At 44.1% G+C, this 27,922-nt stretch overlaps 3 protein-coding genes and 1 long non-coding RNA gene across 4 annotated transcripts; 2 read left to right on the top strand and 2 right to left on the bottom strand.

The window, feature by feature from the left end:
- Positions 1 to 8,575: 8,575 nt before the first annotated feature.
- On the top strand, positions 8,576 to 12,430 carry hopx (HOP homeobox). Its single transcript, XM_060063872.1, has 2 exons — positions 8,576 to 8,920; positions 12,155 to 12,430. Exons 1-2 carry the CDS (start codon positions 8,771 to 8,773, stop codon positions 12,230 to 12,232), a joined length of 228 nt encoding a protein of 75 aa, XP_059919855.1. The 5' UTR covers positions 8,576 to 8,770; the 3' UTR covers positions 12,233 to 12,430.
- Positions 12,431 to 14,925: 2,495 nt separating this feature from the next.
- On the top strand, positions 14,926 to 16,450 carry LOC132466610 (uncharacterized). The gene is made up of 2 exons (XR_009527901.1): positions 14,926 to 16,069; positions 16,114 to 16,450. It is a non-coding gene; the product is annotated as an uncharacterized LOC132466610 (long non-coding RNA).
- LOC132466609 (testicular haploid expressed gene protein-like) lies at positions 16,115 to 21,724 on the bottom strand. The gene is made up of 8 exons (XM_060063873.1): positions 21,260 to 21,724; positions 21,152 to 21,182; positions 20,960 to 21,016; positions 20,425 to 20,562; positions 19,000 to 19,125; positions 18,188 to 18,356; positions 17,236 to 17,370; positions 16,115 to 16,640 (listed from the first exon to the last, which is right to left on the bottom strand). The coding sequence occupies exons 1-8, from the start codon at positions 21,279 to 21,281 to the stop codon at positions 16,545 to 16,547; spliced, it is 774 nt and encodes a 257-aa protein (XP_059919856.1). The 5' UTR covers positions 21,282 to 21,724; the 3' UTR covers positions 16,115 to 16,544.
- Positions 21,725 to 22,700: 976 nt separating this feature from the next.
- arl9 (ADP-ribosylation factor-like 9) lies at positions 22,701 to 26,944 on the bottom strand. Its single transcript, XM_060063874.1, has 4 exons — positions 26,546 to 26,944; positions 25,611 to 25,788; positions 24,734 to 24,909; positions 22,701 to 24,502 (listed from the first exon to the last, which is right to left on the bottom strand). The coding sequence occupies exons 1-4, from the start codon at positions 26,771 to 26,773 to the stop codon at positions 24,326 to 24,328; spliced, it is 759 nt and encodes a 252-aa protein (XP_059919857.1). The 5' UTR covers positions 26,774 to 26,944; the 3' UTR covers positions 22,701 to 24,325.
- Between the last annotated feature and the right edge of the window lie 978 nt (positions 26,945 to 27,922).

Here is a 27,922-nt window from a genome sequence, read left to right on the forward strand (position 1 = left end):
AATTCAACTTTACAAGCTGGAAAAAGGGTTGGGTTTGCCAATAAAGTGAAGTCACACATGAACATTAATGACGCGACACATGTCCGGTGCATAGTTGTCTCAACCTCATTCCCTTTCACTTAAATACCTCTGACCTCTCAGTATGGCTTTATGCATGTAGTTCTCACATTTCAGTTATTTAAAGGAGTAGCCATTTTACTCTGCACTGAGGCGTCCAGTCTTTAAACAAATTGTCACAATACAGTGCTAGGGCTATTCTCCATAAGTAGATAGCTTCTACTCCCAGTGAGAATAGATGCATGGGTAGCCTGGGCCTAGACTAACTTCTACTAGCCTGGGCCTGAATAATCCTCTGGTAATCTTAGCCTAGACTAGCCCCTGGTATCCTTGGCCTATACTAGCTTCTAGTCACCTGCACTAGTCTGCTTTGACTAGCTTCACGTTGCCTTTGCCTAGACAAGCCTACAGCAGCCTCTACTAGACTGGGCACAGACTAGTCTCTGGTAGCACGTGCCTAGTTTAGCCTCTGGTAGCCTCGCCCTCAACAAGCCTGGGCCTAGACTAGCAGCTTGTTGTCTGCTCTTTATAGTAAAGGTTGAGGTGAATCGATCGTAGGCTATGCTGGTAAACATGTAGTGGGGTGTGGATGTGGGATTCGTTCTGTGAACTTTTGCCCACTTTCAACATATCCAAAATTGTGTGTACAGAAGTATGCAAGATGTTCTCCAATACTCAATTCTCTCTCTCTCTCTCTCTCTCTCTCTCTCTCTCTCTCTCTCTCTCTCTCTCTCTCTCTCTCTCTCTCTCTCTCTCTCTCTCTCTCTCTCTCTCTCTCTCTCCGGCTGTGAGTATCTTTACTATTTTATTCATTTAGCAGATGCTTTAATCCAAGGTGTCTTGCAGTGCTTTTTTTTAATTAAAATGTCATTTAGCAGGTGCTGGTAAGTGGCATCAGTTAGACCGCATTGGCATTCATACCAATACCTTTTGGCTGGGATTCGAACACCATAGCCACTATTCAGTAGGTCTCTTACTCGCATAAAGCATATATACAGTCTCACATCAATAGACCCTATTCACCTAGCAGCCATAATGATCAACTGTATGTGACATCCCTCTAGAATGTTTGGAAGCCATGACTACACTATGAATAGTTTTTAGTAATGAATCTATTTCACCATGCAGGTAGCATTTAGAATACATTTACATCCAGTTGCCATGTTTTCCACCAAGATTCTAGAAGGTTTAGCCACCGATCAAACCGATACGGCCACTAGGGGGATGTATATATGCTTCAGCCTCCAAACTGTGTAAGGCTATATATCTGGGATCATTTGGTTGACCTTCCACAGAAATTGGTCTACAGTGCTGCCTGAGCAAGTCAGTAAAGTACAGCTGGCCAGAGTGCAGAGTGGCCAATTGGTATCAGAATGACAAGGTTAGCAGAATTTAGCAGAGTGTTACCAGACCCTACACACACGATCCTCAATACAAACCCACCTTAACTCATACCCCAATGCATGCACACACTGGACTAACACACAAACACAACTCACTGGACTCACAATCCCACACACACACTCACCTCAATAGACTATGAAACACACACACGTTTACATTTCGCTGTCGGTACAGTTTATATATTCATATATGCATACATACACACTCACCTCAATGGAATAACACACAGAATTAGCCCGAAAACCCATGCATTTTGATTGGGAGCGTTTCTCTGACTTTTCAGAGAAAAGTCAGAGAACAATTAAACAACAATTAAACCAATGCATTTCAATCTGGAGATTCTCAGAAGGTGTGCGTGTGTGTGGGGGGGGGGGGGGGGGAAGTCAACCCTTTAGTTATGGATACATCAAAACAACAACAACCTGATTTTTCCGATTTTTGTAGCAGAACTGAACCTAACCACGTCCCTTACACCCACGTCTCGCACCAGAATGTAGTATAACATGTGACATGCCTACGTTTTTTGGGCTAATTCTTTTCAACGGGTCTGCGTCCACGTCATGTGACTGTCAAGGTTGCTATCGTGGTTGCTATGGGTTTACATTTCGTCCTGTGTAGCACGAAAAAAGACTGACAATCGTGCTCTGGGACACGATTCAATCGAGTCATTTTCATGAGCATGAGGTCGCGTGATAATACCGGGTTGAAATTTTTTATGCATCATAGAAATCTAATATTTCCAGTTTCCAGGGTGTTAGTTGGTGGAGCTTGCTAGGCTAACAGCATAGCGCTACAGGCTAGCAAAGAACTATACTGCAGTAGAAAATTCTTTGTTTCAGTAGTCCTTGTTCTCTCTATATAGTATACATTCCATGATAATAAAAAAATACATACCAAAACTTTTTTGAACCCCTGCGATTGATATCCTACTGATTTTTGGGGTTGACAGTGAAAACAGAGGAATAATTACTCTTGTAGTTGGTGAAGGGAAAGAATCTAGCTCCCTGCCAGAAAAGGAACTTGTGTTTCTCCTTTCTGGGATCAGACTAAACCAGCCCAGATTCAGAAACCTCTAACCCCGCTACAAAAGCGCCAGACGAGGCTCGGTTTCATGTGGTTGTGGTGTTATGACTTCCTAAAGCAGACCCCTATCCTCTTCCAGGAACTTTAATTACGCATTGGGGTTCAAACCTCAGTGGCTGGTTTAAAACCCTACTCTACCTCACATATCCACGGTGAATAGCTCTCCTTTCTATTTTTTTTTTCTGTGCTACCGCAAACGTAAATCTCACTTAACACAATGCATGAATACATCAGGCTGTTTTGTTCCCTCATGTGCGCTTCCTGCGGTTGTCTTTGCATGCCTCCGTCATGCAAGGCATGGAGAGACATAGTGTGTTGCTTTCTGTAAATACGTTTGCCATCCGACCCCACCCACTCCTGTTTTCAACCGTCAGAGGGAGAGAATGTGTGTGTGTGTGTGTGTGTGTGTGTGTGTGTGTGTGTGTGTGTGTGTGTGTGTGTGTGTGTGTGTGTGTGTGTGTGTGTGTGTGTGTGTGTGGGTCGGGCGCCTCTCTTCCAGCTTCTGCAACGCTGAAGTTAAAACACATGTGGAGCCACTTCAAATGGGAGGGAAAATGAAGTGTTGCCATTGGCTGAACAGCTGGTAAACAGACTGCAGGCAATGAGCCTATTGGCTAACTCCCATGGCTGCTCGGTAGTCAGTCTGTTATTGTATTATCCTGTGGGTTTTAAAGTAGGCTGTTTAATTGAGCTCTTACACTGCATATTTCCTTGTTCTCTCGTAGCCTCATCGGTTTTAAAGATTAAGTTGGAGATTATTATTATAACATAAAGGGATGTACAGTTAATACATGTTTGTAAGGCAAGCCATTGATTTCATCCAACATGACACGTAAACATCCAACAAATAAATCAGTCAATGTCAGTTGATTGTTTTTGCCGCCGCTGAGGGAAGACAAAGCCCGGCTTTCATAGGTCTGGTTTATGGAGTCCAGCGGAGCTTCCTGCTCCCTTAACGGCTGTCCGTCAAAACAGCGGCGGCGTTTCAGCGAGGACTGTTGTGATAGGCCCGCGGCTCCCTGTTCTCTGTTCCGAGTACATCCCTTCTGAAGCGGATGCCATTGTTTGACGTCATACGGATGCAAAAGGACGGTTACTTAACGCTTCCTTCCTTTCCTACTACCCACAACATAGCTGCTCAAACTCCTGCTCAGACTGCTTGTGGTTGGTGGGGTCCTTGAAGTATTTCTGGAAATAGACATTAGCTCTAAGTCTAGACTTCCGTAGCTGGCCAAAGTACACGTTTTAGCATTTCCTGTTCAAGGAAATACACCAAAGCCATTTACTAATGCAAGCTGAACTAGCTGAGTGGGGGTATTCATGTGGGAATCTGAATGCATTCACTTCCCACATCCAGAAAGTAAATTGCTGGATGGGGGAGTGATTGCATACATCCCCAAGCTAGTCTATAGAACTAGGACTAGCACTGGGTGGCCAAGGCCCATAGCTCGGTGTTAGCAGCGGTCTCTGACCAGGTGGAGACTTTAGGAGTGACGCTCAGCGGGTTTGTGCTTCTAGCATCTCAAATACTTCATTTCAACTCAGCGACAGCCAGGACGAGAAGCTTAGTTCAACAGCCAGGGTTCCATCACAAAGGGCAGGACAGGCTTGTGCCTTGGGTGTTCGACTCCCAGCCATGAGGTTCTTGGTTTCATTCCCCAGTGTCTGAGTCTAACCTTTAAATGGGAAAAGAGACTTCAGTCTGGCTCAGGCATATGTAAGTTCAGCAAATGTTCTCCAAACAGGGCTGTAGTCATCCAGTTCCAGCATGGAAGGGGTTCAATCAATTTTTTTTAATATATATTTTACATCGTAATGACATCGCAGATCAGACGATTAATGGCAAATGATTATAGGCTTCTTTGATAAATGATAAATATTCATCCCCGGGGGGAATTTAAGGCACGACATGCACGCATCCATGGTTGAGAAGGAATTGAGGGAAAGGAACTTTGGCCTTGACTTCCTGATGTCCTGATCGTACCGCGACATGGAGGAGAAAGAGATCTCCCGGAGTGAACACGGATGATGTTATGAATCCTAAACGACCGCGTTGGTTTCCCTGACGTCTCGGTACTTCCACAACAAGTAGAGACTGGCCATGGTTAAGGATGAATCAGCAGAACAGAAACATGGCGGTCACAAGGGGAAGCCTCTTTCAGACTCAGGCGATCATGCATAACAGAATTCGCTTGAAATTCCAGCGATTGTGGACACAACAAAATAGCATTTCTGTAAATATTGGTAAGATAATGATACTTAATTGGAACAAAATTCATCTCGCACAATTTTGTATCACATTATAATATGGGCTATTTTTTCGTTCCTTGAATTTCAAGTTAATGCCGGGCACTTCTGATAGGGTGGGCCAGCTGTCAATCATAGTAGCACTGGCCCACGTTGGCCATTATGTGGCTCAGCACCTGTAGTGCTAAAGTTAATAATATCAAGCTCGCCATCTTGACACACACTTGACAACATTGTAGAATAAAGCAACAAGTTTTTTGATATATATTTTTATAATAGAAGTCCCATTCTCTGACACTTCCACTACCTCGACACAAAAAAACCAAATCGACACATAAGACCGCTTCTTCGCCACCGAGCATGGCTATCACAAAAGCTAACCATTGCGGACGTCGCAGAGCCCAAACAACGTCAATATTTAACCTAGAAACACAATGTCAAGCTTAAACGGTTACGTTATTTCTTGTTACTGGTGCTAAAATGATTAACCTATTGAAAATATGATTGTTATATAACGGGCGTTTGTCTGTGGTGACCCCCGTTTATATGGCTAGGTGCTTGCTACATATGCGGTTTACTATCCCGGTAGAAGATACATGCTAACAACAATGCTTAAACAATCTTATTCACGGCAGGCCGTCACGGCATACACAAACGATATGCCGTATGAAAGCTGAGGCTCAGAGGAGTGCAGCGGTAGGAACGATGGCTCTAAGTATGAGTGAATAGCCCCTGGCCAGGTGACTCAGACGCCAGGCTTTGTCTTCAGCGTGTTGTGGGCGAGGATGGAGCTCAGTCGGGGTGTGTCTCTATTGGCCCTCGAGGACTAGAGGAACCCTTGGAAAACTAACTGCAGTGGAAATGGGGCATAACGTGGTCGAGGAACACAACCTCCTATCTGGTCCCGTCAAGCTGGTTGCTACCTCGTACGGTTGTACTCCCGCTGGGGTGTGTGTGCGTGTCTGTGCCTGTGCCCGTGTGTGTATATGAATTGGAATTTCAATGCAGGGGCAAAATGTAAAGGTGCTTTGACCGACGAGAATTGCTTGAGAAGTGCTTAATCGTTAGATTACTCAATATTGCAGCTTGTTATTTTTTTTTTGTAGTACTCAGACGTTTCTATTCATTTTTTGAATTCAACACAGTTAGTTTCATGCCTTGCCGATGCCTGGATCGCCTTAGAGGAGGAATGGTCCACCTCTGTCCAAACTCTCCCCTAGCTACGATCCAGGACAATGCCTCTGAACACTCCACATGTTGGCATTCCATCCTGGAATGTTCTGACAGATTAACCGGTCTTTAAATGGCTTTTTGAGGTCTTGTTGGTCTTGTCTGTTGCTCAACAAGCTACGATACAAACACAATCATACACATATGTCGTTGGCGTCTTACTCACTCACACACACACACACACACACACACACACACACACACACACACACACACACACACACACACACACACACACACACACACACACACACACACACACACACACACACACACACACAGCGTCAAGCAAAGTTTATCAGAAGTTTATGTGCATGCGATGTGTATGTGGGAGGGAGAGGTCAGGTGATCTTTGTGTGTGTGTGTGGGTGTGGGTGTGTGTGTGTGTGTGTGTGTGTGTGTGTGTGTGTGGGTGTGTGTGTGTGTGTGTGTGTGTGTGTGTGTGTGTGTGTGTGTGTGTGTGTGTGTGTGTGTGTGTGTGTGCGTCCTCTTGTGGGTCTCCTCTGTCTGTAATTATGTGTGAAACGACCCACACAGGTTTTTCCACATTACAGAGTGTCGTAATGTCAACCTCATACAGCTTGTAAAGAAATGATGGAAGTCACATGACCAACCCGTCAGGTACAGTTGTAATGCCGTCGGATCCTTCCTACCTAGATCCACATGCAGCAACTCTATGTTTAGATCGAGGGATTATAAGAGATAAGATTGAATTGAACAGAAAATAAGAACCGAAAAGAATCGAAAGTAAAATTAACTAATGAACAAATACAATTTCATGGACAAAAGCATTTACAATGCCAGAGCAGATAAGTAATTCAGACATAGAAGGAAATAATAATGCTAACATTGTTAAATATACAAAATTGAATAAACAAATAAATAATAAGTGTTCCTTCTCCCTCGCTGGCTTTTTTGTGTCTGATGTAAACAGATGCTTTGTATCTGCATCCGTGCATGTGTGTGTGCGTGTGTTGACTCAGCAGTCTCTCTGTTTGTTTACTAGAGGATTCTGGGAGTTTTGGATACACAAAGCATCTGTATGTGGCTACGGGCCACGGACGCTCGCCTTCCAAACTGACCCCTGATTCATCAGAATGAGAGAAACAATCAAACAGGAGTCCCGGGTCAGGTACAAAGGAGTTGGACATGGACGAGCTGCTTCATTAAAGAAGTAATAATAGACAGGACAGGACCGTCCACAACCTGAAACAACAGACGCATATAACAGAAAAGGCTAGCTAAGGTGCGGACGCAAATGCATAGTGTACATTTACGTCATTGTTAAAATGACAGTGTAATGAGCTCGAGTTGCAACGAAGAACGCCTGCTTGAAAGAATTGGCCACCTAAACCACTGGCGCTATGCTGGTGGATGGAAAGAATAACCAGCTTTGAGTCCCGCAAATTTAGGTAGAAGCAACACAAAGTATTCTAGATTAAAGCAGTGACAGAGGGTTTGAACACAACACCTGCACCAAACTGGTGGCAGTATTAACCTGCCGGTCCGCAGCACCTCAGTAACTATTCTCATTGGAGGGATAAAGATGACCTGATCGTCTGGATACACCTATGGTTGAAAGGAACTCAATCTGGTCAATTTTGGCTCATCAGCTACACTTTAGGAGACAAACGCCTCTTTGATTATGAAGTGAAGCGTTGAAGTGTTAATTATAAAATGCTCTTGGTCATTCAGCACAAGAACCAATAACACGCAGAGAAGATATATATTAGACATATGTTATGTTGTTAATGGGTTACATCTAATTAACTCAAATGTTTTATTGTTAGAATCACACATTCCTTTTTATTGTCTTTTAACCTATAAATGTTAAGTGTAGATTACAGTCAACCTCTACATGAAGTTAACAAACATAAATCATGTTAAAGGCAGATATATCGTTGTTTATTTCTACAGTAAACACAGAAAATCTTTGTTTTGGAAGTACAACTCATATCTAGGGGTTGGGTTCAAGGTCGCGGAAAATGAGGCATCGACTCAGGGTGTGTGGGGGGGTAAGATGTTGTCATGGTGACTCAGTTCGAGAGAGAGAGAGAGAGAGAGAGAGAGAGAGAGAGAGAGAGAGAGAGAGAGAGAGAGAGAGAGAGAGAGAGAGAGAGAGAGAGAGAGAGAGAGAGAGAGAGAGAGAGAGAGAGAGATATGACACCTGGGGGTGTGTGTGTGTGTGTGTGTGTGTGTGTGTGTGTGTGTGTGTGTGTGTGTGTGTGTGTGTGTGTGTGTGTGTGTGTGTGTGTGTGTGTGTGTGTGTGTGTGTGTGTGTGTGTGTGTGCGTGTGTCACACGTAAATGGGTGTGAACCCTCAGTTATCACGCACCGTAACATGGGTGACGAAAGTGTGTAGGAAAAAGTGACTAAACCAATTGCGAGTTACACGAAATATTATAATTCGAGCATAAAGTCGGCTTAATCTCCTACGACGAGAAGTTTACATTGTCCAAGTCAACTCGTGTATGAGTGTAAAGCCTACTTGAAGGAGGAAGGCTTCTCTCGCTCTCTCGCTCGCTCGCTCGCTCGCTCTCCTCCTCCTCCTCCTCTCTGTGTAGACAGCAGGATAACATTCACACGGAGCTGAGAGGTTCTCATTCCCACCCAGGCGTGTAAGAGTTCAGTTCACCAGCTGATGTTATAAACTATTTTCTCACTCGGGAACTCCGCCGCCCAGCACTGCATCGCTCTCCTGACAGCAGCGACCAACGTTCATCTCGGGTCGATTATTTTGAAGATAGACATGGCATCTCGGACGATTGAAAGTATGCAGTTGGCAGATGATCAGATCCGGATCTTGGAGCATAATTTTGCTACAGTCAGTAGACATCCCGACGAGACAACGTTCATGTTGATCGCAGCCGAGTGTGGATTAACGGAGGAGGAGACGCAAGTGAGTATCTGATTGGATGCTCTCGGCTTTAACCACCGACTTTGGTCTCACTAAACAGCTTTATCAAACGTCCTCGCATGATCGATCCTGCGTGTGTGGATTTTGGCCACTTGCTGTGCGATATCAGTTTCATTCTGGATCAACGCGCCTCCACTATTCATTAACCCCCCCACAAGTTCAACTTTTTTAAACCTATACCAGACCTGCCACTGGAATCTCCACGTCATTAACCTGCTGGACCCCAGATAAGACAATGACATCATCTGTGTATTAACACACCATGTGGTCATCAGATGTGGGCTACTTGATTCGCGGTTAGCCTAATATTGAACTGATCAATGTGCGTAGGCCTACAATTAATTGTCCATACTTTTGGAATAGCCTACAATCGTTTTCAAGGCTGGGCTGTTTTCCGCCTGCACTATCCATTCCCAAATGAGGCTAATAGGGGAAACAATGTGGCGAAAGATCTACACACACATGATGATAAATGTAGTCCATTTTTGTCAATTCAAGAGGAGCATTTTTTGGCCATGTGTGAGCAGAGACAATAACTTTGTAGCTTCTTACGTGAAGCTACAAAGTCTCAACTGACGAAACCTGTTGCAATTATCAGCTGTAGCCTGAAATGAGCCGTTTTAAAACTAGAGACAGGACCGCATCCTCGTTTTAGTGTCGGCCCTACTATACAAATGATGGGTTAACAAGTTAATTGTTCGCTCTGGTGATGAACTCTCCAAACCATCTCTCCTTATCTGTGGTATTCTGAATCGTAGGAAAGTTGGAAATTATTTTTGCCCTTTGTAAACAGACGACGCCTGTTTGAAAGCAGATGTGCAGCTACAATTGTCACGCTTTATCACCACTTCACCTCTACTTGACCCATTCTGCAGTTCGGCGCTAAACGGAAGCGTGCATATCGAAAAATACCCTACTGGATGTACAGAGGTGGCAGATGTCTGTAAATGTTAAGAGACAAGACGTCGAAGGAAGTCAAGCTTGCAAGAATGCCCTGGCAGCCCCGAGACAAATGATTAACACTTAGAAATGGGGAGCCACTTGTTAGGAAACAAATTTTACTTCATTAAATTAATAAACTTTTTTCCAGATTGTCTATCCTGGACATATATTGTGAATTATGTTGGATTGAACCAGTGTTGTTTTCGTCATGTGTGAACGACATGCAGAGGAAAAACGACTTATTTGCGCATCTTTAAGAATGGTGATTTTATGATTTTAATATTTCATGTGTAAAGGCCAACCAATCAGGCCAACCATCTAGTTAAACCTCTGGTTGGCTATTTTCAGCTTGATCGCTGGTTAGGCTTTATCTGCCCCGACTTGCCCAGAAGCATCGCTGAACTGTTGCGATGAGATTACATCACGAAAAGTAAGCTAAACATTTGACTTGCAAATTCATCTTCTGGTTGCTGAGAGAGAGACAGACAGACAGACAGACAGAAAGGAATGGCAAGAGAGAGCGTGAGAGAGACGTATTATTAATATTAATATAACAAACCAATAGGCCCTAAGCTGGTTTCACCAACAAACCAGTTATACCTGCTGCTCTCTCTCCCTTACCTCAATAGAATCCTAATGTTAATAAAAATCGTAAAAAAAAAAACATGAGGCAAATTGATAACATAATCATTGTTGTTGTTTTACTCAAAACATAATCTGAATGTAGAATATTGGTTTGGCTGCCCTCAAACCCCTCTCTCTCGATCAAATTAGAATATTTCGTGTAACTCGCAATTGGTTTTGTCACTTTTCCCTACCCACATTTGTCACCCATGTTGCGGTGCGTGAGAAGTAGGGATAGTTCACATCCGTTAATTTACGTGACACACACAAACACACCCGCTGTCATCATGTTTTGTTATGTTTCATATAGATACTGTTTGTTAAAGAGTGAAAATCTCTCTCTCTCTCTCTCTCTCTCTCTCTCTCTCTCTCTCTCTCTCTCTCTCTCTCTCTCTCTCTCTCTCTCTCTCTCTCTCTCTCTCTCTCTCTCTCCCTCTCTCCCTCTCTCCCTCTCTAATCTCCAGCAATAAGATATGTATCAAATCATTATGCAGAACCGATTAACAAGAGCAATGTGTTTAGAACTGCATTATGCAGGGAAGATATGAGGCAATACTGAACCAGACCGAACCACAGAATAAACCACAGAATGGGGCGCAGTGTTTTGATCCTGGGGTCCAAAGTTCAGAATCCGTTTCTTCACTGAAAGAAATCACTTCATTTTCCACTGCTTAAAAACACAGACTGCTCGGATGCTCCTGCCAAAACCCCACCGTCAGTCATTTGGACAGCCAGCCAGTCAGTCAATCAGCAATTCAGTCAGCCGGCTAGTCGGTCAGTCTGTCATTCAGTGGATGGACCTGCAGTCCGGCAGTTTGGGGGTACGATGTCACCTCTGTTACCGTCGTTGTGGCGATTCAGGGAGGGACCCACAAAATACAACAAGACGCTTGTGTCATCCGTTTGGACGTCGCTGTGTAGCATGATGTTAGACCGCTGCAATGTTGTGTTGAGTTCGGGTCACAGTGACATCATGAATAAACAGAACCTTGTGGGTCTCGAGTTCTCTGCTGCCTCCAGGTCTGGTAGTATCTCTCTCTCTCTCTCTCTATGGATGTTTACAAAAGTCCAGCGCTGACAAAACAGCTGAGCTGCCCCACCTGAGCTGGTTCTCAGGAATATAGATGTCACGGCCGTCGGATATGGTCGCTGCTAAAAACAATGACCTCACTCAGGTTTTGGTATCTGTCTTTGAACCGTGCCAGGACTAAGATGACCATATCCTCATACATTGTCATCGCTAAAAAAGTGTCTTCCAAGTGTTTATTTCAAACCTTTATGACACTTTTTAGGAACATTGGTGTCCGGGACAGGAGGTTCTTTCTGATAAAGGCTTTTCTTCACAGCGCCTGCAGCAGAAGTTGAATTTACTAGTGCTTTTTTGAGTTAGTTTTCACTGTCGGCCAATTACACGCTTACAGATCTCCGCCCCCAGCGGATCAAAACAAAGACGAAGCAAACGATGGGGACACGCCCCGTGCACCCGGGTTTAGACTAGTAGGATGATTTGGGAGACAAAATCCTCGTAACCTGAGCGTCACCACCGTCTACAAAGAATAAACCCATCTGATAACAATGTATTTTTAATTGTCACTTTTACTTTGATGAATCTCTATGAATCAACATATTCAAATGTTCTCTCTATTGTAGAAATGGTTCCGGTGGCGTAATGCTCTGTGGCGCCAAGCCGAGGGACTGCCGGCGGAGCTGGGCTCCGTAAACGACTGAGGGGGCGAGGGTGTGGCTGTCCGAAGGGGACGGGGTTAGAGAACCGCGAGGACCTGGTCAGCACCAATCAGCTCCTCGTAGACCTGCTGCAGGAGAACCGACGCTCTGAGACTAGTCCCCCCTCCTCCTCCTCCTCCCCCTCCTCCTCCCCCTCCTCCTCCTCTTCTCGTCCTCCTCCTCCTGCTCCTCCTCTCCTCCTCCTCTTCCTCCTCTCCTCCTCCTCTTCCTCCTCCTCTTCTCGTCCTCCTCCTCCCCCCCCTCCTCCTCCTCCTCCCCTCCTCCTCCTCCTTCTCCTCCTTCTCCTCTCTCCTCCTTCTCCTCCTCCCCCTCCCCTCCTCCTCCCCCCCCCTCCTCCTCCTCCTCCTCACCCCCTCCTCCTCCTCCCCTCCTCCTCCTCCTCCTCCTCCCCCCCTCCTCCTCCTCCTCCTCGTCCTACTCCCCTCCTCCTCCTCCTCCTCCTCCCCCTCTCCCCCTCCTGCTCCTCGTCCTCGTCCTCCTCCTCCTCGTCCTACTCCCCCCCCCTCCTCCTCCTCGTCCTACTCCCCCCCCCCCTCCTCCTCCTCCTCCTCCTCCTCTTCCTCCTCCCCTTTCACCTCCCCTCCTGTCTCCATATCTATGAAGCTATTTTAGCTTACGGGAATGTGAAGTGTGCTTTAGTTGTCTTAGTTGTTTTTCGTTGCCAACACATAAATACCTTATTTGCTGACATTAATAAACATGATTAATATTATTCTTATTATTCTACGTCGAAAAGGACTGTCTTTTGCCTTGTTACTCTGAAGATACGTCTGAATGGGCCGAAAAATATAGACCGGATGTTGGTCACAATGGCGGGAAGGGTTGGACATACTGTGTGTGTGTGTGTGTGTGTGTGTGTGTGTGTGTGTGTGGTTGTGTATGTGTGTGTTTTTTTGTGTGCATAGATATGAATCTGTGTGTCTGGTGGCTTACACTGGTGGACTCAGGGTCAGGGGGAGTTCCATAATGAAGTTAAGCTTGTTGAGACTGTAACTGACTAATTGCTATACTAATACAATTTTCTTGACTAATTCAAATAAATTAAGAAAATTGATTAGCTCCATTATCAGAATAAATAGGAATAATAAACAGAACTCATAGTCTTGGGTTTTTGGGCCAATGGGCATTTTCCTCCTCCCCTGAGAAAAAGAGAATAATTGTTTATTGTTCTATAAACGTTTGCTTAGAGTGGGAAACACACACACAAACACAAACACACACCCACGGTTACCGAACTCTCTGTTGGGAGCAGATGATAGCCCTGTCCCTGCCGGGTTCCGCAGTAAACCAGCGTGTTGACACAGAAAGCTGTTTTCATGCCTGCCATAGTTTCAACATCCTGTCTGTCCATTAAATGGAACTCCCAGCTCTTTGAACAGCAGTGGCCCAACCCCCACTATGATCGTCACTATCCCCGTCACCACCCCCACCTACATATATTTATATATATATTTACACACACACACACACACACACACACAAATGTATGTACACATTCTAGAAATAATATTGTATGTATGTGTGTGTGTGTGTGTGTGTGTGTGTGTGTGTGTGTGTGTGTGTGTGTGTGTGTGTGTGTGTGTGTGTGTGTGTGTGTGTGTGTGTGTTAATGTGATGCTTGCCTGCATGCCGGCGTATGTGAGCCTCACACAGACAGAAGTCAGTGAATTACAAGTGTCTTCATTCAACGTCTCTCCGGTTGAAGTGAGGAACAAGGCTCGTCTGTGCGCTCTGTGTTGGAGCCAATCAGAGCGCCGGGCCAAAGTGTGGACTGTGAATGGAGGCTTGTATTGTGTGTTGCTAGGCAGACTCTGTGTGACAGAGAGAAATCTGTCCCTCTGGATGTTTCACAGCTACTGTGGTGGTCCACTTCCCGGACCACGTGTCCTGGACAAGTTCCTGGCAAGAAAGAATAAAGTTAACTTATCCCATAACTTTGGGAGAGGTCGAAGTGACTCATATTTAATGAATTCATTGATTTCAATTAATGATGCCTGAGAGTCAGAGAAGTTAAGGATATACGTTGGGCGTCTGTTTGAAAAAGATGAGAGGGAACCCTCAAGTCCTTTCCTTCATTAACCTTATTTCTGACCTTCTTCCCTCCGTTCCATTCATTATTTTACTTCCCTCCCTCATTCCTTCCTTCAGTATTCCCTCAATCTAACCTTCTGTGTTTCTTCTTTCCTTCCTTATCTTCCTCCCAGGAGCCAATTCACCCATCAATCAATCTATTCATCCTTCATTCCTCTTTCCTTCCTTCCTTTCTCTTTCCTTTCCTCCCTCAACTAACTGTCTACCCTACTCGGTAATCCCAGGTCATTGATCGCTAAATTGAATCCCAGATTGGGTTCATCAGCAGGGTACTGTTTCGCCTTATGTCTTGGTATGCCATGAATAGATCAGATCTCCACCATCCCCTCTACGTCCTTTTAGATTGTAATCTTTGAAAGGTCTCGTGAAGGTCCTGTAAATATGAACAGGCCGCCTGATGATTCCTTGAGCAAACTTAGTGTGGCCCTGCTGCTTGGTTTACAATTATGTGGGAAGAAAAGACAGATTGTGAAATAGTGCCAACTGCAAACTGAATAATACGGACTGCACTGCATCCAACGTCGAGACCCTGCAGCGCCCAGTGAAATAAAATAAGATAAGTAATATTATCGATGATACCGGTCAGATCATCGGTGTCCTACTCCCCTCCCTCCTGGAAATCGACGGAACCCAACTCGGCCGCAAAGCCACCAGCATTGTGGGTGACGCCAGCCAGCCCTCACACCCCTACACCGCCTCCAGCCACCTGGGAGACGGGAGCCCTCCTCCTCGCCGGCTCCACCAGACTGGGATCCATTTGTTTTCCCCAACAGGCTGTTCGGAAGCTCAACTCTCTCCCCTCTCTTTCCCTCCTTCCTTCCCCTCTGCCCCCACGGACTCTGGGATGTGAAACCCCCTCCCATCTGCCCCCATGATCCCTGAACCCTCTGCTCTTCTTCTGCACTAAACAGACCTTTTTGAATTTATTATTGTAAATATTACTTATCTTATTTTATTTCGTTGACCAATTTTATTTCATGCTTAATGCACTGCGGGTCAGAGACTAACACAGTGTTGGTTCTTCTATTTGTCTTGTACATTTGTTTTAATTGACCTTAAAGCTGACTTCGACTTTTTGACTGCCACCGCGGCTCATCACCCGCCAAAAACATCCCGCTTTGAACGGTTGAACCCTGTACTCCTTGCAGCTATAAAAAGCTAAAAGCTTTAAAAGCTACAAAATGTATCCATTAATGCAGGCCAGAGCTATAGAGACAGACACTTGATTGGAGCAGGGGTCAAAGGGCAGGTGCTGTCGCATCACCTTGGGTCTACGTGCACGCCATTTCAACTACTTCAGACTTTGTTACTTCATTTTTTAACCGTTAACCTTCATTAAAACTTTTAACAAATGAACACACTTGTATCTTCAATCAAAAAGCATTTATATAGCATTTATACTTTTTTCAGTATCAGTTTAATTTCTTACCTGCCTCACACCCACCGTTTTTTACGACTTCAACCAGTCTATTAGCGTTTTAAATAGGGAATAAACGCATAGTATTGGTCAGTTAACTTAGATTATTATCATTCATACCAAATGTATTTAATAAGCTAAAAATGGACCAAGTGATCCTGAGGGAGTTTTATTGACTCACTGTGGGTTGAATATGAAATTTACGGAAAACCACCGATTTGGGAATTGTAAACCAACAGTTACTACAAATGTAGTTAAATTCAAATAAATAACACCACAAATTTGGAAATTGTAATCAGGCAGTCACTTACGTGTTATTCAAATTAAAGTGGAACCAAAAAAGAAGGAAAAAAAGAGAATGTGCATTAACGCATACATTTTTATAAATCAAATTAAACTAAGATTGCGTTACCGCGTTAATATCGCACACTAATTTTAAAAGCCCTAATTGTTATATAGCGGCCGTTTGAGTGCGGGGAACCCCGTTTATATGGCTAGAGACTAAGTGCTTGCTACATATCCGGTTTACTCCCGGTAGAAGCTTAATGCTTGAAAACTATCTTTCGAACAGGAACAGGAATCATTTGTATTGCTTCGGTCTGCAGTTCACAGATAATCAATATAAGTGACCAGAAAGATAATTATCAAACCCAAAGACAAAAAAAAACATTGCCTCAGCATAACAAACACTGTATTTTGGTTTACTAATCAGCTACTTGACATGTAGCCTTGGGGCTAGGTTTGTGTACGTGGGGGTCAGGCCGGGTATCTGGACTCCAGGGGTGTTCATGGAGGGGGGGCGTACCCGTCAGAGAGTTGCTTGGGCGTCGCCAGCCGCTCGATGCGAGGGGAAGCTTTAGCCCTCCGTGCTGCCATGGAAACCTGGTGGACAACACCATCCATTATACATAATACTACAGTATATACACAATGCTACAGTATATCAAGATTATACTGAAGCATTATGCAAAGGACTAGAGCATAGAAAGATAATACTACAGCAATTACACATAATACTACAGTATACCCAGAAAATGTTAAAGATATAATGATACAGTGTATACAGATAATCCAGTGAATTCACATACTACAATAACTACACACAATACTGCAGTATATATAGTTTGGAACAGAGACATAATACTAAAGTATAACAGATAATGCTCTGAGTTCTATAATAAATTATACTTATTAATTACAAATTAATCTTGTGACTGTAAGTAAGTAGGTTATATAGCCCCTTAACACAAGAAATGTTGCATAACATTTAAAAGTGCTTAACAGAAAGGCTCCATAACAACAAAAAGTATGTTTAAAAAAAAAGTATAGGCCTATACATAAAACCATAACATAAAATGATTAAAATCATCAGCCAAAAAGCATACAGAGCTCTCCCAAAAAAAAAGATATGTTCAAGGTATTCTGGGTAAATGAACGAGTGACTAGAGATAAGTAACGTCCACACCAGGTCTCTTACCGTGCGGATGGGCTCCTCGGGTGGGCCTGGCTGGTAGCAGACCTGGCTGCGCCTCAGCCGGGGCAGAGACAGATGCTCCAGCCGGGGGGACTTGGTCCGTGCTCTGGAGGTCTCTGGGGTCCCCTTCTCCCAGACCTGGGGGACAAGGGCCACTCAAATCAAGCTTCATGCATCGAGGGCCATCAGTGCACAACAGTTTGTTTGGAGAATCAAATATGGGGCGGGAAGGAGAAATTAAATTGTCACCCTCAAAACAAATATTTTAAACCTTTAAGGTATTACAATCAGGGCATTTAGCAGACGCTTTTATCCAAAGCGACTTACATCGGTTAATACACACATTGACACACCGACGGCAGAGTCAACCATGCAAGGCGACAGCCAGCTCGTCAGGAGCAGTTAGGGTGAAGTGTCTTGCTCAGGGACACATCGACACTCAGCTAGGAGGAGCTGGGGATCGAACTAGCAACCTTTCGGTTACAAGACGCTCTACCTCCTGAGCTAAGCCGAAAAGCTGAGATATAATTAAGTGCTCGCTTTATTCACTCACTCCTTACTTTGTCCGATAACTCAGTGATTGTGATCTAACTCTGATCTAACTTACAGCTGGTTTTATGTAACCCTATCTGTCTACTAGGGTCCAAACCTGTCATAGGGGCCTACCTGTGTTAGAGAGCCCTACCTGTGGTCTAGGGGCCTACCTGTGTTAGAGAGCCCTACCTGTGGTCTAGGGGCCTACCTGTGGTCTAGGGGCCCTACCTGTGGTCTCGGGGCCTACCTGTGGTCTAGGGGCCCTACCTGTGGTCTAGGGGCCTACCTGTGGTCTAGGGGTCTACCTGTGGTCTAGGGGCCTACCTGTGGTCTCGGGGCCTACCTGTGGTCTAGGGGCCCTACCTGTGGTCTAGGGGCCCTACCTGTGGTCTAGGGCCCTACCTGTGGTCTAGGGGCCTACCTGTGCGTTTGGGGCCCCCAGCTGCCTCTTGCTCTGGACGTGAAGGTGGCTGGTCTTGGGCCTGGAGAGTTCCAGGAGGCGGGGGGACAGTTTGGGGTTTCTGATCCGGAGGTCCACGTGCCACACAGGACAGGTGGGCCCGCATTCCGGGGTGTGGCCGTAAAGTGTGCTGGACCAATCAGAACACAGATTAAAGAAAAATCGTAAACCAGAAGCAATACATTTGACAATACATACAACACTATCACCAACAACCCAACCCCCCCTCACCTCTGAAGGGGTCGTCTGATTGTGGATTTAACCATTCAGATGTAACATGTATATTGTATTGACCACACTTTGTAACCTATCAGCCCTAACAAGAGGTCTTTGTTTTCTGTGCTACTTTAACTTCCTTTTTTCTGAATTTTTGTGTGCATACATTAAGGAAAGGAAGAGAGCAAGCCCATGGTGGTTTTTTCAACAGCTTGAACAGCTTGTCGTCTGTCCACAACAGCAGGATACGCACGCACGCACACGCACACACACACACACACACACACACACACACACACACACACACACACACACACACAGACCAGTTTTCCCTTGAGTTTTCCCTTGTTTTGCCAAATGATAAATTAGCTGACTACATGAATGACTACCAACCTATCTATTGCAATGAACCGGATCCAGCTCACATTCAAGGCACAAAAACCGGACCACGGTCCTGTAAATAATCCAATAGCTTGAGGTTATCTGGCTGTAGTTGGGCCTGACGGTTTGCTAGACGTGGTTGGGTTAGGGTCCCGGACTGGTAAGCGCGTGGTTACCCTGGCTCCTCGGAGGTGTTGAGCCGCGGGCGACGGGCTGACAGACGGGTGACCAGCTCAGCCTGGGACCTCTTGGAGGAAGGACATAGTGGGGGAGTCTTCCTCCAGAAGCTCCCTTCCTCTCTTCTGCAGGACGGACACACACACACACACACACACACACACACACACACACACACACTTGCGTTAGTGACACGTGTGTGAGTGTGCATTGGAACAGAAGACATCATGCCTGAGATGAAGTTGTCGTAAAGATGGCGTTCATGTATCCAGGAGGAGGGAGAGAGGAGTTAGACATTATTCGGGGTCTGAGCAGCGAAGCACCTTTGGGTACTGCACCCAAAGGTGGCGCTATTGTAAAATATCATAAATTAGGCTTATTTCTCTTCAACAGATCGACCTGGACTCAAAATTCTTTCAGAATATTACTCTCTAAAATCAGATGCATCTTTTTCACCCTTGTCTTCTGCTCTAAAAATGTTTACTTTTCCCACAATTTCATAGAAAAGCCAAACGTCCAGTCTCAATCTATTTGGCCTATATGACCATTTTGTTATTGTATAACTACCATATGGCTATCATTAGGTGGATACCATTAAAAGTGCACATTTTCAAATTTGTGCTATTTTAAGAACGCCCTTAATTCTCTTGTGAAATGTGTGCTTGGAGTTTTCTTGATGGTGTGTGCTTATCAATAGACATTTTGACCATGTGAATGTGGCTGCAGTTCAGGTTTATAAGTGGAGCATCTTTCCTTAAATATGACAATTATGTTATATTTATATATCTTCCATCAGTGTGTCCTTGACTTTTAATTTTGCTCGGACCCCGTTAATCACCACTTGCGGTTATATTTATTAATATCATTATTATTATTATTATGGAGACACAAATTAAAGCACTGTTTAAGGAGTAATGCTTCCAGTTTGCCATTCTGATTCAATTATGTTGTGTGCTGCTGCGCTTTTAATTTTCCATCCAGGAATAGGCTCATCTATCAGTCGAGGTCTCTTCCTGTGCAGATGGAAGCACAGGAGATGGGGATGTACATATGGTGACCAGTGACCACATTTCAAAAAAAAAATTTACAACTGACTTTTTTTTAATCCAAAGCAACTAACGATGAATTCAGATACATGTCATTTATGAGCAGGAATGTGTGAGCTTGCTCAGGAACGCCTCCCGGTTAAGCTGTTGACACTGGGGATCAAACCCCGCACCTTTTGTTTGGGAGTCAAACACCCGACCAAAATGTTATTGTTGTTTGTAGTTACAATGTAGGAACCTTAGCTGATCTGTAGCTGGGCGTGGCATTGCCAATTCGGGACGTCTTGGACCAGCGGGCCGAGGTCCACAAAAAGGTGCTGAGTCACGGTTCGCTAATAGCTCATCAATAATAGCGTGTGTGGGTTACTGGGGGGTTACCTGTTGTAGTCGGGGCCCCCTGCTGTGAGATCTCTCTTCGGCCGGGCCAAGCGTTGTGTTCTTCTGGAAGGAAGCGCGGTCAGTGAAGAGCGACAGATAGGCCATATCGGCTCCTGGTTTCCCCAGGTGAGCTTCTCACTGGCCAATAAAATGAACCGTTTTTATTACAGAAACAGAAAGAAAAACAAAGTATTCATTTACAGGGTAATTCTCCTTTATCAGAAGAATGGTCCTTCTGTTCCCCTCGTACTATTCAGATTGTTTTGCTGAAATCTGTGTACGTGACGCCAGACATCCGTTCACACAAGGGGTTCACACCAATTGCTAAAAAAATAATGTATTTCTACCACTACTAGTACTCAGACCTAAACACCATTCCAATATAGGCTTATTTTGTAATATTTTAGGGAGTCATATGAAATGGCAAAAACAACAAACAAAGACATATTTGATTGTCTACCTGTTCTTTTCCAATATGATTCAAAATGTATTGTTATCAGACAAGATAAATAGTTTCTTTTTTAGATATACGTACCAAGGTGTTGTAACAAAAACTGTTTTGGAACATTTGTGGCAGGCCAACTCCAAGATTCTAGGACACAGAATAATATACTACAGCCATTAAACAAACAACACTAACTATGGAACCGCTGATTATTTACAAGTTCATGATTATTTATTTGCAAATCAGATGTAAGGTTAAAGCCACACACACAAAGATGTTTACCTGTTTGAAGGTGAGAATGTTCCTTGCATCCCTAAAAAAACAGATGGAAACATTTGTTGCTTCCTCTTAGAAAAAAGTGACCAATCGGCTCTTAAAGAAAACACTTACCATTGCCAGACGCAGACACCATGTTGACTCAAGTGGAGAAGCGAGCTGACAGAAACTGGTGTCGACAACTGATACTTCTGTCAGCGTCAGAGTAACGTCGGCCTGAGGTAACTAATCCCTCGGCGTAGACCCGTGAGTCGAGTCGGAAACCCAAGCCACTCGCTGCGTCTCACAGACTCCCGACCTCTTCCCTCACCACTGGTCGGACGGGAAGTGATAACTCAAGTTACACGTCCATGTCGGGTTGGGTGTACAAGTGGATGTTTTTTATAGAAGGGAGCGATTCTATGACAAAAATATGACTAATGTGCCAATTAGCATCTAGATATTAGTCTAATTAAATTAGGCTGTATGATAGTAGGCCTATTAGAATCATTATAGGCTACTAATATTTCAAGAAGTCCTACATAACTACTACTCCACACCACGTCTACAAATTTGGAAATGTATTTTCTCAGGCTAGTTAAAATAAGTAAATCACAATAAATTCAATAGAATAATCCACAGTACACAACACAGCATCCACAGTACGGACAGCAACAACAGACATGGAAATGTTAATGGATCTGGTATAAAATACTTTGTAGACGTTCTGGGTTGCTTTAGCTGCTCTGCGTCTCGGGGGCTGAATTTGTTGAAAAGGGGATGAACAGGATCAGACACAGTTTGTCTGGCCTTTTGATTCACCTGCGTATTAAAGAAGACATTTAAATGTATAAACAATCATTCAGATTATATTGTTATTTCTTCTATAGAAATTTGAGAGGAGTGAAGAGAGGCATGTCATTCCTTGGAGGATGTCTGTGATTAGCTTTGCTCGCTGCTCCAGCCCTCCTTCAACAAAATTCCACCTTCCTTTGTGTTCCTTTAACACTGAAGTTATTCTGGGAATTTCACCATTTATCCATCAACTATCTTCAAGCCAGTTTCGCAGAGGTTGAAGCACTCACAGATGGATTTCTTTTTCTCCAAATTACTGCCTGCAGTAGGGACCAGCTGCGTCCAACGTAGTTTTGTATGGTAAAAGACTGTAGGCCTACAAGAACAAAGGTACAAGTTGTACCTTTGCCTTTTTTCCGTTTTCCATTTTTTATTTTGCCCGGATCAAATGTTGAATGGTCATGACTAACCAGATTGATGATTGACCAGGTTACAGGCTTAAAACGCTTTTTTAACGATTTTCTGAAATGTCAATGAAAAAAAAAAAAATGAATGGGACATTTACTTGGGTAACCAGAGCTGTTCAAATAGTGATTGATGCGCTCTACAAGGGGACTGATTGGAGGGAGACCTGAAGTCAGGGCTGGGATATCTTTGTTTGGTTACTCAAAATGGCCTACTTGAACTTCAAACGTACAGGCCCTAACAGTTGGAACAGGCGGAGGTGGACGAGTTGCGACTATACTGTAAGGTTAGAATACATACAACACATTCAACCTAGTGTCTTCAGCCTTTTATTTTAGTAAAAAAATACATTACTGATATGCTAAAACTGTGGGTTGATAATTTAAACCGTTAAAGTTATACAGTTGATTTGTTCTTTAAAGTTTGTTTGGGATTTATACATAACATTGGGGTCTACACTTTTTTTTTTAAAATATATTCAATGAAATTATACCACAACAATCAAAATCCTGACATTTACAAAGCTGGTATATGAGAAAGATATGCATTTATAAAGGCTGACCTTGTGTTTAACCTCAATCTTACCAAAATAAAAGCCATTTTCATTTTACAAATATGATCATTTCAAATGCGAATGATAAGAATTGAAAAGACACAATAAGTAGAAACACCTGTTTAAAAACGTGACACTCAATATGACCTTTTCTAGTTGGTGAGTAAACCATATAAAGTCTGTAACTTTGGCTCAACTATGTTTTGCTATAAAAATACAGAAAATGTAGTTTCTCATTTCAAACTGCCATAGACTGAGGAGGGCTGTATCTAAGACACATCTAAATGGATAGTACTGTAAAAAAATAAGCTCCCCCTTATAAAGGCTGAACCCCTCAAACCCACCCCTCCAAAAAACCTCAGTAATTTTGTGACGAAAATATGAACGTTTTTAAGTAATGTGGGGAGCAGCACGGGAATGACCATACGGGTGCCCAAGTTACAGGAGTTTGCAACTCTCGTGGCCCCCACTCTGAACGACCCTGCGAGTTGCCTTTATGTGAACACACCACACACAACTCCCAGGATCCTTTGCGGCACTTGGCGACCACGGCCGTGATCGCCACAACAATCTAACATATATACATGAAGATATCGGACTGCCCTATATGTAACAATTCTGACTATGAAGTCATATTTTTCATTTGTAAATGATGACCGTTGCTGTTTGTGATTTGATTGGTGCTTTCGTATCGTATTGTAGTTTTTAGCATTATTTGTTTGCCTCAAAATATATTAGCACCTGCTATAAACAATCTACCCCCCTCCCCCCTTTAGCTCCCACAATCATAATTCTTTGGCGCCGCTACTGTTGAGTGTTTTACAATAAAAGCTCTCTTATCCACAATCCACATGTTCAGCTCAAATTATAAAGAAGTCAGTCAAATTATTTTTCCCCAAAATATTTGCGATGCCTTTTATAAATAAAGTAATAATAAACCTCTGGTGACAATGACACACTTTTCCCAGAGCAAAATTACTTTACAAGGTCAATAGTGAAGCAATTTTACCTGGTTCGGTCTGCCAGAAAGCATAGAAACCGCAAAGAGGTGAAGTAGTACACATCTACCAAACCCTGAACTACCATCATAAACACTCGTAAAAAACAAAACAAACGCAAATACAGTCAAGTAGTTTAAAACAAGAACATTGGTGTTTGTATGTGCCGGTCTTTGATTGTGTCTCATCTGATTCCATGTATAAAAACACGGTCATGTTTTAAATTGAAATGCCACAGCCTGAGTCACCTGGGCGAAAAACCACTGACACAAAAGACCACAAACTAACCAGTGCAAAATAAACTGCGGATAACAAAGCAACGAAAGAAACACACAATCGCAAACGGCGCCCTTAGGACAAAATCCCGGTACCAATCCGCCGTCGCCGTCATCACACCCCACAGACCATCTGGAAGATGAGGTCGCGCGCGTCCTCGGCCCCGGAGTTCAGCTCCACCTCGCCCTTCTGGACGTACGTCCCGATGAGGAACATCTTCCGCTGGTCCCCGACCCGGCACAGCTCCAGGGCCTCGTGGAGGTCTGTGATGCTGCACGCCCCCGCCAGGTCCTGTGCACGAGAGGGGGGACCCCACCAGCCGGTCAGAGACCCGAGCCGGGGGGGTTTTGCCTCGGGGACATGAGGAAGAACGGGTGCGAAGTCGATCGGCCGTTCCATCAGCAACCCCTACAGTGACATCACACTGGCATCGTCCAACCAGATCGTGGACAGATCAGCCTGACCATACCTGCTCTTCACTGACCTTTATTTGAACCCCCCCCCCCCCCCCCCTCCTCTCACCTGTTTGTTGGCCAGCACCACTAGGGGCAGCAGCGGGTCTCGGGCCACCAGCTCGTGCAGGTGTGTCTTGGCCGTGGGGAAGAGGTCGCGCCGGGATGAGTCCACCACGAACACCAGCACCGCCGCCCTGCCCAGGTACTTCTGCCAGTAGGGACGCAAGTTCTCCTTCCCTCCGACTGCACAACGGAAATGTCCCAGCGTCACAAAAAGATTCATCAGCACTTATGCCCCGGAACAATTCTACTAATCACTCATAAAGTCGTTGACTTCTTTGAGAAGTGTTTATGTGTGTGTGTGTGTGTAATATATATATATATATATATATATATATACACACACACAAACACACACACACACACATATATATATATAATTATCCAACTATGCCATATATCGTTCTGTTGACAAAATGTGGGGGAGGGAACCGTCTTAAGGGGACTAGTCCGCCTGAAATGGATTGTGTGCAGAACAATATCGACCGCCATAAGCTGTGCTTTACGCACGGGCTAGAAGAGAGGGAGAGATGCGAATTGCAGAGTTTGCAATTTTTTTTGGCTGCACGTTTTTGCAGGAAAAGCGTCGGTGAAAGGTCCTCGTTGAAATGTCATTTATTCATATCGGAAGCATTAATTCATGAAATGTTTGTAGCAATACGTTCTCTGAACAAAAACGTCTTGGAGCTGTCAACTTATTGGAGTCATAGAAGAATGAGGAAAACATAATGATACCACTCCTGATAACTACAGGCATTGATGCTTTGTTGTGTATTTTTATCTGCTGTTCCTAACTTCCTCCCTGGAGGACAATACAATCATAAAGGAAGTCAGAGTCCATCTATTTACATATATAATTTCATGAGTTCAGAGTGGAGCTTTACTCTCGAGGAACTCGATCTGCAGGTCTTCTCGGTTGATGGAGACGGCGTTGAAGCCCTCGGTGGGCACCACGTCCTGTTCCAGACCGCCCGTGGAGAAGCAGTGGAGCAGGCTGGTCTTCCCGGACCCGTCCAGTCCCAGTACCAGGACCTGGTTGCTAGCCTTCTGGCCCGGTTTGGACTGAGTGAGGGAAATAGAAAAGACTGATGAACTCAAGGAGGCATGGTACGGCATTATTTACTTTACTATTTTGCTCTGCTATTTTCTTGCTAATCACTCCCTTTGTTTTTGGCCATTTGTTCTATCTTGCATCTTTTCCATTCAGAATTCCGTTTTTTTTTTTGCGTGTTGTGGCGACTGCGACTGGTCTTTTGCGGTGACTGACTGGATGCCTGATTTTTTGTGGTGACTGAGTCTGTGACTGTACTCCCCTCATGGTTACCAGAATGCTAACCGGCCAGCACATCATCACCATAGACAACGTTTATTTTTCTTAACTCAATTATTTAAAAATGATTCAATGTTTATTACTTAGTCTGTTATTAACCCTCGTATGGGTCTCAATATGAGGGTTTTAGAATAACTGTGATTAAGGTCTGTAGAAATAAGATTTAATTTATAGAGTTTGTGATAAAAAGGCATTTGTTTAGCAGTAGCACACAATGACATACACAGTACAAGCAGATAAAAGTATGCATGCATGCATCCATGTATCACCTTATTTGATGTACATTGAGCATATTGTTCATGCCTGCTTTAAGTATGTTGTCCAAATCACATGCATGTTGTTTTCAGTTCAAAAATGAATTGGTCACAAAAATTAAAAAATGCTGCAATAAGAATGGAGCAAGAGAAGTCGACGCACAGAAAAGGAGAGCGTCAATCGTAGTCAAGGAGGTGTGCTATTCTACAACACCACAGGACATGCATACTGTACCTCGGGTACCGAAGTTTTCTGGGCTTGCCCTGCCTCTGCAGTCACAGTGGAGGGTTCTGTTTTGGCAATGGAGTCTACTGCTTCAGGCTTTGACGTTTGAAGACCGGGATCTTCCTTTTGTCTCGGCTGCTTGTATCCCGAGCTCAGGTACGTCCATATTACATAACCAAGTCCGCCTGTAAGTGCGATAGATGTGCCGACAAACACCGCTTCCCTAAACCCAGACATGTTATATTTTCTTTTTTGCAAACACGATTAATTTGGTTTCCACACGCGTCCGTTGATCACATTTTAACCCCTTGCCGACTTTGCCTCACCATCTGTTATACTGCTCCACAAGTGGATTATGAAAACAGGAAGTTAGCCACAACTTGTCCGCACGATGTTTCCGGGCGAAAACAAAGAAGTAACAAGTGCTGTAATAAAAGAGGGAGCCGACAGAGGGCGATCTTCTTCTGAGTTGCTGGGTTGGTTAGTTAGTCAATATTAAGTTCCCATGGCGATATGGTGCCCCCCGCATCGCATAGCTTCATCCCTTTGCAAAGCCAGACAGCCCAGAAGTATCTTGCTATAGATGAGGTTGCGTTTTCAACATAAGTCTAAAGACTTCAAGTGACTATTCCTTCGTGAAACATGGATAAGATAGACCTGTGGTTCTTATGGGGTTACTTTGACTTTGACTACTGCAGGGGGTACTCCTGAAAGAAAGAATATGAAACAATCTGAAAGCTAGGCAAAAGAAAATCGAGAACATGGACTAGTGATTTAACTATGACATGGGGAAAGGAGAATCCGTGAAAAGGCACATCCAGAAACACAAAAATGTCATCAGTTTCAGGAGGAATATTTTTAATGGCAGTTGCATGAAGCACAGGCCATGGTTTCTTACAGAGAACGCACATATATTTTATTTCATTTATTTTCCTCTCAAGAATGTTTTGTGCCAGTGAAGGGGTTAGGTCTACCTATAACATCCAACATCCCCAAACACGCAGACGCGGTCGATTCGGTCTTGAAATTCCCAGAATCGAGTTAGGTGGGAGCCAGTGGGAGCTAAGCTCCCATAGAGAGAGGTCTGGCTCCCATGAAAGCAGCAAACTCAAATAGCCTATCTGTGGGGTCTCTGAGGGGTCTCTGGTCTCTTAAGCATAATATTTTAATTACAACTAAAGTAATATTGACGTTAAGTAAGGGATAATATTTATAGTCATTATCGGGAAAATAAGCCCCGACAGGACCTGAGGCATTATCCCGCTTATTACACGACTTGCCAAATCGAAAAAATAACTTCACAAGTTGTGTCTTTTCACAATTTATTTGTAACCATTGATAGTCTTGATCAGAGGAGAAATAGGTTCGCCAATGACGTTGACGTCG

This window comes from Gadus macrocephalus, chromosome 10, assembly GCF_031168955.1.
Source record: "Gadus macrocephalus chromosome 10, ASM3116895v1".
NCBI classification, from domain to species: domain Eukaryota; kingdom Metazoa; phylum Chordata; class Actinopteri; order Gadiformes; family Gadidae; genus Gadus; species Gadus macrocephalus.